The 12,262-nt window shown below is 36.2% G+C and overlaps 1 protein-coding gene across 1 annotated transcript; it reads left to right on the top strand.

Moving 5' to 3' along the window:
* Positions 1 to 365: 365 nt before the first annotated feature.
* Positions 366 to 7,361, top strand: ostn.S (osteocrin S homeolog). The gene is made up of 3 exons (XM_018242079.1): positions 366 to 479; positions 3,194 to 3,411; positions 7,213 to 7,361. Exons 1-3 carry the CDS (start codon positions 366 to 368, stop codon positions 7,295 to 7,297), a joined length of 417 nt encoding a protein of 138 aa, XP_018097568.1. The 3' UTR covers positions 7,298 to 7,361.
* Positions 7,362 to 12,262: the final 4,901 nt, after the last annotated feature.

Below are 12,262 nucleotides of genomic sequence, written 5' to 3'. Positions count from 1 at the left end.
TGATTAACACCTAAATGAAGCCCCATGTGCTTAAGCATTTCCAAATATTAATGATAATTGAAAAGAGAACTCTTGGGAACATTTCCTCCAAAGACTGCACTGATGTACAAGGCCACCGTTTAATGATAAGGAATGGAGTTTTTATATTAAAAAAAAATTAATTATCTTAATTAAATGAAGCATAACATAGTAAAGATATAACATGGATGTGGTGCTACAGAAATTATATATGATCAGAGATACACGGGGTGTTAAAAATAGCTATATATTGAATCAAATGTATACAGTACTGATCTAGTAGAAAACATAATATACAACATTATAAACATTATATAAAACACTCATGTTTTATTATCTATTCACAGATGCTGGAGTGGCACAGTGTGAGTGTTAGCCTTCTCCTTGCTGTTTCTTTTGTACAGTGGACATCTACAAAAGCAGTTCCTGCCAAGCCTGGAAAACAAGATTTGGCTTTATGGGTATTAGCATCAAAATGTATATATTATGTGGTATGGTGACAAAAAGGTCCCCAGTTTCCTGGGGAAAAGTGATTGATGGAATGTGTGTTGGGCCACAGATTCTCAGATATTGTTACTGAGGTGAAACCAGTAGTGCTGTTAGCAGAGAAACACTGTGTCTCTCTGCAAGGTTTTTGTAATTGATGATCCAGGGCTGGTCTTACTGGGAATCCGCAAGAGTAGAGTGAAATGAATTCCCAAATCCATAGGCCACGTTTTTCAAGAGGCCCTTGGCCCTATTTAGTACACCTGATGCTGAGCAGCAGTGCTGAATGTGTGTGAGACAAACTGCTGGTGTTCTCAGCTTCAGGAGAGAAAGAAAGACATTTATTTTGTGTTAGCCATTAGGCTGGATATTTCTGTTGGACTGCAGCGAGTGAACCCCCACTATATATATATATATATATATATATATATATATATATATATATATATATATATATATATATATATATATATTGGATAATGTACCCCCTGCTGTAAATTACAGATGAAGCCACTTGGATTTGTGAGTTAAATGCGTCATGACTCAGGGGTAATTGAAGAAACTGTGTTATCTTAAGTCATCTTAACTCATTTAATGCATTTAACCTTTTCATTAGCATACCAAAGCTCCATTGTTCACAATGGTGAATGCTTTAATTAGATGGGTTGTTGTGACACAGTTTTCTGTGTTAAATGAGATAAATGGGATATCTGTGTTTAGTTATTCTGTGTCAAACAGACAAACCAAAGTGGCTGCATCTGTATAAAGATATTATAAGTCACCGAGGAGTTATGTGACCATATAAAAGCACAAGGCCGAAGGCCGAGTGCTTTTATACAGGTCACATAACTCCGAGGTGACTACTAATATCTTTATAATTTACAGCAGGGGGTACATTATGCATTATAATCTAAAATTTGTGGGTGCAGTGTCTTGATTCCTAAAGATGTCTGGCTCTGTTCTGCCCTTGCCTGCCACAGGTGATGTCATAGGGGAAAGGCCAAGGAAGTAGGAAAACTTAAAGCAGGACTGGAGACTGAGGTGGGAGGGAAAGTGTAAGTTGAGAGGTAGGTTATGTAAAAATTTGGTTGAGTTGGTAAGCAAGAATGGAGAGAGACCATGTGAGGGGGAGGGAGACCAGAGAGGGGGCTAGACAGAGCGGAGACCAAGAGACAGGGAGTCCATTGTAAGACTGTCAGTGCCAGGCCTTGGGCAAATTGTTCTATATAAACAGCGCGCTGTTTATAAGGATATAATTTACAGTCTGGTCCCATAGGGAAATGACCAGACTGTAGATTATATATATATATAAACAAGGGAAAGTTGTGCTCACCACTATTTCTTAAAACCATTAGGCGGGGGTGCAATGAGGGTGTGACCACAAAATACATATAGACAAATACAAGAGTCCTCTGCACTCAACCCATTATCAATATATTTAAGAGAGAGACATTTTGTGCATACTGCTACTAAAAAATGCCTTACCCTTTAAACAACACAGGGATTGTTTGTCCATATATTGCAATATATTTAAGCTGGCCAACTACGTCAAAGTCATCCCATATCTGGCCAGTCCTACGCTTAATTTTCATCTGATTCATTAAGAATTCAATTGCTTAATTATACATTTTACAAAGGGACTGCCTTCCCACTATATCTCTTATCACATAGCACTTAAGCTCTTTGTTCTGATATGAATTCTCTGTATATTTATTACGTGATTTGTTTGCCCCGTGTATACTTTTATATACATTGTACTTTTATGCACTGTACAGTGACGCGGCTCCTTAACAGCGCTTTACAAATAAAGTTATACATACATACAACATATGAAACTGAATGTAATTATATGATAATTTACCACATATATTAATATACATAAAAGCCTAATTAATGACATACATATTTTTTGCCTGATTCCAAAAGGACAGTAGGTTAAAAGCTACTCCAGAGTAGGAATACTGAATAGTGCTCAACCTTTAAAAAGCCTTGACAACACATACATGTAGAAGATGTTTTAACTGTAGATTAAATTCAGTATCACACCATGTCCAACCATGTCACAACATATTATTTTCACACCTTTTTCAGTTAACTGAATATTGTGACATGTTGCTAAAGTCTGCTTAATCTGTATATACAATCTCCATGTTCTCCATTTGAGGTCTTTGGGAATAATTTACAGTTGGTGACTTCCCTAGAAGCTTCACCCATTTGCCAACAGTGCAACTCTTTATATTCACAGAAGTAAAGGGCTTTCTTGCGCTGTGCTCTGTAGCATGGCTGCATTCTTAATCTGACACAGAGCACATCTTGCATCTACCATGGGTACTGTCCCAAGGAAGAAGGTGATGCCAAAAGAAAAATAATAGGATAAGCAAGATTAGGAGAACAGAAAGAAAGATAAGCAAGCCATGAGAAAAGAAGTTAACAGATCGTCAGGGATGCAAAACTAGAGTCGAGTTCAGAAGAGATGCTCTGGAACAAGAGAAATGGTTAAAGAAAAAGTAAAAAAAAAAAGATGGAAGGGATGAGCAACAGCACACAGGAAAAGAAAAGGAATGGGTGAGATGAGCAGAACTTTGGAAAAGAGGTGTTGTGTTCAGAAGCAGAGAAATCAGAAAGTAAGAAAAGTTAGATATAGCATTTACCTTCAATTTTGGCTTACACTCTGTGTTTCATTTTGCAGTCACTTGACACAGCAGTTGTGCTAGATGGCAGCTCACATTCAGTCTCCTGTGAAGAAAAGTCAGCAGCAGACCTGGCAGCTAAAATTCTACTTCTGGATGAGCTTGTCTCTCTAGAAAATGATGTGATTGAAACCAAGAAAAAGAGAAGCTTCCCTGGATTTGGTTCTCCTCTTGACAGGCTTTCTGCCAGCACCACAGAATTTAAGGGCAAGCAGAGGTATGTTGCTAATGGATGCTGACACAAAGGATGCTAAAACATCTACCCTCTATTATACTACCTTTGGGGAGGCTCACTACTAATTTACAGGGTAATGCAATAAAAGGCATGTTCATACCAGGTCTAGTTATTCATAGAAACTGCAGTTTTGCTTTCCTACAGGGAGCCTCTAAATGCCATTGACTGATTGGTTGCTATGAAGCCAGAAACATTTTTTTCTATTTTTATTATATTAACCCAGCTCTTACATACAAATAGCAGAGAAACCTGGAAAAGGGGTAGTGAATGCAGTAAAAAGTTCATAGGCTTGATATCTATGGAAATGTTAACAGACTCTATATAAATGGCAAAAAATCTGCAAAAATTTGTTTCCTTAGTCCCCGCTATCAAAAGGTGCATGTTCATGTGCAGCCTATTCAGTACATGAGTCAAATAAAGACAAAAAATAAATAAATCATTACAGTAACATCAAAAAATTAAAGTAATTAATATACAACATACAGGGGGTTATTTATTAAAGTCCAAATGCAAAAAAAAAATTAAAAATACTATTTTTTTTAACTTTAAAATCCGAATTTTTAGTAGAAAAAACATACCGATTTTCGCTCGATTTTCTCATATTTTTCCCCAATCCAATTAAATTGTGCTTTTTAAATTATAAATAAGGTCAAATTGTGGATTCTAGTTAGGTCGGACTTTAATGTGGGTTTTGATAAATAACCCCCACAATGTACAGTATTCAGTTCTTACACTGGAATTTAAACCCATTGTAGTCTACAGAGTTTATCTGCTATTTGCTGTTCAACCTTTGCCATGCAGCCCTTTTTTCAGCTTGAATGGCTGCCCCCATTGCTACACAGCATCTTATTTATATAAATTATAGTTGCATTTCTGAAGCAAACACACCAATTGTACTTGTGCAGGGCAACAGTACATTCTATTTTCATTACTTCAAAACAATTTCATTTTTTGTGATACTGTCTTCATTCTCATTCACATTCATTTTTAAAATTAATTTCTTTAAACCCTGTTCTTTTGACATGTGAATTCATGTGTAATCATAGAACTCCCTGGTGCCTTGCCTCATGTGATGTTCCCTAGCTTGCCCAATTCAAGGACTCTGTGCTCAAAAAGGGATATTAATGAGACACATAAAATAGAGACTAAGGAAATTATGTGTATGGAGCACCACAGATATGAGGAAAGGCTGGCTATGTTGGAATTATTTTGACTGGAAAAGAGTTGCTTAAAATGAATAGGATCTCCTCTATTTTTGCGTAAAATATATTTCTAAGCAACTTTCCAATATGCATTAATTCAGAATATCCATTGGTATTAAAATAATGTGCAAATGTTGTTATTTTAAGCAGAATGTGTTGATCCGTTTCTAGTCTCTCATTCTGATTCTCTTAAAACAATGCTGCAGAAGCAATTTCTCAATGATATCTGTCAATAAGCTGGCTGCTGCTACATTGTTTCAGCGAGTTACAGCCAGTGGTGCACAGAATATAAATAGGCAGATAATGCTGTCAGTAGAAATTACATTTACAACAAAACCACTAAAACATTTTAAATAATGTATATTGGAAAGCAGCTTAAAATTACATTTTAAAAAATAATCAGATAATATAAATACTGTATAGATCTTTAGGTATCTATGATAAGTGTAAAGAAATTTTAAGTTATTTCACATTCTTCTGAACTTAACCTTAAAAGCAACATATTGACTGTTGTGGGCTTTCAATTCAGTTAAAATACAATTTTATAATTGTTGCAAAATACAAAATCACCACAAGATGGAGCACCTAACCTAGAGCTGGTAGCTTTTTAGCATTACTCATCATTTTTTAGCACAGAAATGTCATACAAGACCTTCCCTGCCCCAGTGTAGCATGCCCTGTAAGGTCATTACAACAACATTATGGTCAGAATCTCCTGGAGCAAATAAATCTGCCTATATATTTTTATAGTGTACCCACCTGGGCATCAGGATGTCCAAGAACTGAGCACTACAAGGCTGTAAAAGATATGAACAAAAAGCACACCCTACATACCCAAACTTCTTCACTTGCTGCACAATAATAGAGGGTATGGCAACCTCCAATACAGAGTATAAGAAAATTCACTGGCACGCAAGACATGTGTTCACAGGGCAAGCCCTTGCAGTTTTAATAAAGTGCAACTTTCCCCGAAAACAAACGCATGTCTTGTGTGCCAGTGAATTTTCTTACATACTTCAAGGCTGTACCACTGTTCTGATTTTTTTTAATTTCAAATATTTCGTGTGGCTCATATATTGGCCTAATTACATATACAGAACTACAAATCACCCCTCTACGGCTGCTCTCCTAACCAGAGTTGGACCAGGCTCGCAGGACGCCGGGAAAAAACCCAGTGGGCCCCATCGGCCCAGACGCGCTCCCCATGGGCGAATTACATTGTGTGTTCCCTGCACCTGATCACTGCTTCCCCTTGCCCCAATTGCGAAGAAAAGATATAAGTGCTGATAGGGGTAAGGGGGGCTGAGGGGGTTGCAGCTGGGTGGGAGGTGATGGAGGGTGGTGGAGGGGGGACCCGGGGTGAGTGTGGAAGGGAAGCCGGGGGAGGGAGATGCAGGCAGGTGGTGGGAAGTTTTATTTTTCTGGGAGCCTACCAAAAAAGTTATTTCACAAAATTTCTGTATTTTTATGTGCCAGAACATGTGACATTCTTCCTTAACATAATCAAATTAAAAAATAAACAATAGAATATTCATATTCTAGTAGAATATTAGTTAGTATTGCCCTTTTACAGCTTTTCCCTTCATTCTCCATGTTGTGATGATCTGTATGCTCCCTCAGTGACCACCTGACATGAATGATCTGAAGTAAAAACTGTCCATTCATTGACTGATGTAACCTAGAAAGCAAGGGTGCCCTTGGTTTTTGTTTAAGCACAGTCATACATACAAGACAGAGAGGGTACAGGCCAATATTTGTATTATGACTTATTTCTATGCATTTATAAAACAGTACTGTAATGGTAATAATAATAGTACTGTATTAAAGGGGTTGTTCACCTTATTTTAGCTTTTAGTCTGAAAATTTGCAATTGGTTTTAATACCTTATTTGTGGCTTTCTGGTTATTTTTCTTTTTATTCAGCAGCTCTCCATTTTGCAATATCAGCAATCTGGTTGCTTGTGTACAAATTACCCTAGCAACCATGAACTGATTTGAATAAGAGGCTGGAATATGAATAGGATTGGGGCTGAATTGAAAGATGAGGAATAAAAAGTATCAATAACAATACATTTGTAGCCATACAGAGCATTTTTTTAAGATGGGGTCCGTGACCCCTATTTGAAAACTGGGAAGAGTCATGAAAAGAAGGCAATTAATTCAAAAACAATAAAAACAAAAAATGAAGACCAATTGAATAAGCCATTAGGGATGAGTGAAACATGTTGCATTGTTTCACTAAGAAAAAAACGCAGATAGACTAATGGATAGCTAAAATATGTTGCCAGATTAAAAATTGTTGCACAATCTGAAAAATTGTCTAATGAAAATTGTGCACCAATTGAATTCAATGCTTTGGTGAATTATATGCCGTGTCAGACAATTTTGTCAATGCGAAAGGGTCATATTTCTACATCATTGTAATAGCCATTCTACAACATGCTAAAAGTTACCTTAAAGTTGAACCATCTCTTGAACTAGCAGAATAGAAAATGCCTTTTTTAAATGGTACCATAGAACTGAATACTGTGACTCTGGGTGGTGAAAATAATTATGTGTATATATATATACTATTCTTGCAGAAAAGTTGTTGAATTTCCGAAGAGAAGATTTGGAATTCCGCTTGATCGAATTGGCATGAACCGTCTTGCTAATACAAGAGGCTAACAGATTTCAACTGTGAGTTCCCCTCTGTTGTATATTCTCTCTGCATAATGTTTGATGTGGAAAAAATATATAAGCGTAACAAATTGCACATAATCAGTGGCTATTGATACGCAACAGCCTTATGCCTTCTAACTGCTAGATATAGCCCTAGTCTTCTGCCAGGGCCGGAACTAGGGGTAGGCAGAGTAGGCACGTGCCTAGTTTGCAAAGCTGGGGGAGGCCCAGGCATATACCCTCTCTACCTCCTACCCCTAGTCCAGTCCCCTCTCTCCACTCTCATGCTGGCTGTTCCCAGCTGAGAAGGACTGTACATGCATATATTCGCGTCAGCTCATAAGAGGTGTCACTACTGGCCAGGTTGCCTAGGGCACCTGGCAATGTCTCCTTAAGGGGATTATTTACCAAAGTCTGATTTTTTTCTGGTAAAGGGGAAAACAATTTTTTTCAGAGAAAAGAAAACCTCACATTTTTCATGATTTATTAAACCCTGATTTGTTAAAAGTGCAAATAAAAAAAGTATTAAAACCTGCTGAGTATATGTAGAAGTCAATGGCAGATGTTCCATTGACATTTTGAAGTTATCCTGATCTGCACTGGGTTTTCTTACAATAATCCGAAGATTTTGTGGTTTTCAGGCTTCAAATCCGAAAAAAAATTGTATGATTCAGATATTACTGAGGCTTTTCCCGCACCAGATTTTTTCATGAAAACGTATTGATACATACTGTAAAAAAAGTCTGTGGGAATTTGGTCAAAGTGGTTTTAAGAAAATACTGAGACATTTTTGGATTTTAGTTAAAAAAACAAAATGTTAAATGATGTAATTGCTACAGAAAGCAGGCTGTCTCTCCCAATCTATTCTCCACCCTTCTGCTTATGATTCCTAAAACAATGTAAATTGTGCATTTATACAGATCTTGATGAGGGCTGCTAGATTTCTGTAGTCAGAACAAGAAGTTAATGCAGGGAACAGATAGAGATAAATATTGCTTTTTGTTGTAATTACATTTACAGCCATACTGCGTTTGGCCTTTTGTACTCTTCTTGTCCAGTCTGTGGGCTGGTCAGTTGGAGGGCAGATTGGGTATGCTTTGGCTTTAAAACCATTGAAAATGTGTATTTAATGAGTACTGGAAAGTTGCTTAGAATCACATATTCTTTCATTGTGTAAAAAATGCTTTTTTAGGTGGTATTTCTCTTTAAAAAAAAGGCTCATGCCAACCTGAAATGTTGCATCTGTTGGTGTAAATGCCATTTTTAACTAATATGACAATTAATGATTTATATGTCCTGTGCAGTGGGACATTTTACACTGGACATCCCCTTGGTACATGTATAGTAAGCTTTAGGCAACACACAGTATTCAAGACTCCTAGAAGTTCTGTAGAAGTGACTAATAATGTTCAAGTCTACAGGCAAGGTGAACTAGGTTAACACATTTGTGTCTTTTCTGTTTCTGGGGTCCCTTAATTCTGCTTTTGACTTGACTTGAGTGTGTTTGCAAAATTATCATAGAATATGTTGCTCTACCATAATAAAATACAATATAAAGCAAAACATTCCTTAGCTGCTTCCTTCTTTCTGCCTAACATTTTACTTCAACTGTTCTCATTTGTGTAGGTTCAGCCTGGATGATATATGATGCATCTCAGAAGCCACCAAAACACTGATGTCTCAGAGAGCTCCTGTATTTGATTTATGTTTCACTGTGGAATAAACTGACCATCTATAAATCCATTTAATATTCTCTTGTCAAAATAATAATAGATTCAATCCATCAGATCACAACTTTTACAGGTAGGGCGTGTCTGCTCTGATCAAAAGGTAGAAGTGTTTATATTGGGTAGGGTCTTATGTTACAACCAAGAAATTTAGAATGTATTTATTTTTTCCATTTTATGATTGAGGACTGAATTAATAACTTTCCAGGACGTTCCAAAATTTATAAGCATATCACCATATATTATAAAAAAGGGTGATAACTCACTTGCTAGATAGGTAAAACATGTTGATGCTTAAATCGAAATAGCTCTATGCATAATATCATGACTTTCTTCAAATTCAAATTGGTTCCACCTTCAAGCTTGCAGTATTTTCTGTTGCCCATCACTTAACAGTATGATTTTGAGGCATTTGAGTAATCCAGTAAGCTAGCAGTACTTTTTCATTTACACCACGCAACAGGATTGTTATAGACAATAGTACATTCTGGCTGTGGTCTCAGTCTTGATTTCTCAAAAAAATTCCTGTGATGTGACATTCCAAAGCTTATTGGCTCTACGGCATTGTGTAGCTGAAAAGACACAGGAACCATGCTTAAAAATAAATACGGTTTTGCTGCAGCTATTGGCTTTGTAGAATATCAGTATGTTAGTATGTTACCGGGCATGTAATATTCTGCTATGATTTAAGCAAGACACACCATGTATTTTTCAAAAAAGCTCCAAAACTGGGGGCAGGGGATGCTGCTAGGGCAAATAGCTATGAATATTGTAGCTTGTAAAGGCAATGTGAACATGACAATTGAATCTTATGGTTAGTTTTTATAAAGAATCTTTGCATGAAATTATGTTTTTGAAGTGTCTGTCAAGGACTGTGCCAGATATTCCAAAGGAGTCCAACTGAAACCAACCTGCTACAAGCACTGAAATGACTCTACATACATTAGACATGCCCATAGGACCACTTCTACAGACATGAACAGTGGCTGGACCACATTTCTGTGTTATATATGTTGTGCTTTAATGCTCACTTTGCTGTAGCCATGCATATGTTTTACACGTGCTGTGCATTTGTAACCGTATATGCTTTTTTTCTGATATACAAAAAGTATTATTAATGTAGACAGAAGAAAACTGGGATAGTAACATTTTGAATAGACCATGTAAAGCCATGCACCTCAAATTAAGTCTGCTTCACCTGTAATATATATATTATATATATAAGTTGGAGCTCTCTTAAATGGATTTCTTTTTAAAGATATAATAATATCAAACTATTGCATGCACAGACACTTTGCATTTACTCAGACAGTGCAGTCTTTGCTAGCACATTCAGATCAACACTAAACAGCAATGAAACATATTTTTCCCATTCATGTGAATTTCCCCTCCATCACAGTCACTTATCTAAGATATATTGCACCATACCATTGCACCATATCAGGGCTCATTTATGAGCACAAATAAAGTGTGAACAATTCTTTTGGAGATCAAGTCACCATGTTCTTTCCCACAATTCCAGCCTAATTGCAGCCGTGATTTACATGCGAACTTATTCTGACATACCCTTTAGGAAACATAGTTTTAAAAACCCAAGGATGATTTTGGCAAACACAACCAAACGTTAATAAGAATATAAATTGCTTACAAACACAAAAAAAATTTGAGCACATGGAAAATTTTAGATGCACAGGCATCATTTAGGTAAAACACCTACCAAAATGTACACAGCTTTAAAAACGGAGGGTGCAAATTTTATTTTTGTGCCTGCTGAAAACATGAACATAGAATGAATTTTGCATCTGTATAACAGCTGTCATAATAGTCAGCAAATGGTTAGTGGTGTTAATTTGAAATCTTTATAGATGCTGAGACAAAATGCATAGAGTTCTGTGCACACAATAAACAATATCATCTTGTCTAGTTAAAGGTACAGTAACTGAATGTTAACCCTTAATATCAAGTCTGTTTTGTTTCTCTACCTGTTCCACTGAGAGTAAACACGTGTTTTCTGCAGTACTTTCCAAAAATTGAATTAGGGACATTCAGAACGTACAGCAAGAAATTAGTTTGTTAATTTTAAATGACTGACAAGGTTAGTAAAAAAAAAAGTCCATATGTTGTATGTGCAGATATTAAATGACTATCACTAATATTTTCAACGTTTGTAGCCAATTAATATGTCCCATCACTTCTAATTCCCAGAATTAACTGTTCAGCTACATAGGAATGCTGATGCTTCTTTTGTAGATAAACACACATATTCTTCTTCACTTTTAAATGGTTTTGAATACTTATTCCCCATTAGGAATGAAATACAGTTAGTTGTACTTAATAGACACCCATTCTTAAAGAATGCCCGGCTGTAGATTGTTAGTTTTAACCACTATATTTAGATATATGTGACACTGTCAAGTAGATTAGTGTATAGAGATGAAGTCATAGATTGTTCTTCTGTTTTCTTGCTTTGATAAAATTCAATCCTTTTCCTTATATTTTCACAAAATCTACCATTATCCTTTCCAGTGAAAGAGCGTAAACTACATTGTAAATTTTTCAGATATTTATGATTTACTAAGCTATGTCAAACAAGATGTAGACATAAATGTTTTTGGATCTGGTATTTTATCACTTAGGGGATGGGTAGAAGGAAGATAGACAAATAAAAAATATTTATGTGCTTCCATAAAACATATCAACATTAATCAATTCTAGAATGTACAAAATAGGGGTGTGGAAGCACTCTAAAGGCTAAGTAATAGTATATTTAAGTATAAAGGAAGTGGCTTTTCAACTTTATGATCATAACTTTGTAACTTAGCCTTTAGAGTGCTTCCACACCCCTATTTTTATACATTAATCAATTCTAGCCACCTTTCTCTGTAGGAGCCCCACTGGAATTGATCAGATAGGTGAGACTGAAATGGCTTGCAAATGCAAAACAACGGTATGCATGATTTACATTTTTAAAGGAGGTCATTAAAGATGTTTTATGCTGTCTCATTACAAAATCCTGTACTATAAAAACATGACTATATGAATATATAAATCCTAATTAATGCACAATTTTAGCCATGCCATTTGGATCCCATTTTAAGTTTCTATAATGCAAACAGTTTTTGAAAAGTTGCAGCAATGACTACTTTTCCACTGTCACTGCTACTTTGTTTGTCAGGAATGGACCCAGTGTCGGACTGGCCCACAGGGATACTAGGAAAACTCCCAGTGGGCCCTCCTGCTTCAA

The sequence above is a fragment of the Xenopus laevis genome, chromosome 5S, assembly GCF_017654675.1.
Source record: "Xenopus laevis strain J_2021 chromosome 5S, Xenopus_laevis_v10.1, whole genome shotgun sequence".
NCBI classification, from domain to species: Eukaryota; Metazoa; Chordata; class Amphibia; order Anura; family Pipidae; genus Xenopus; species Xenopus laevis.
The sequence above is the reverse complement of the archived record's forward strand: the minus strand, read 5'-3'. Positions and strand labels throughout refer to the sequence as shown.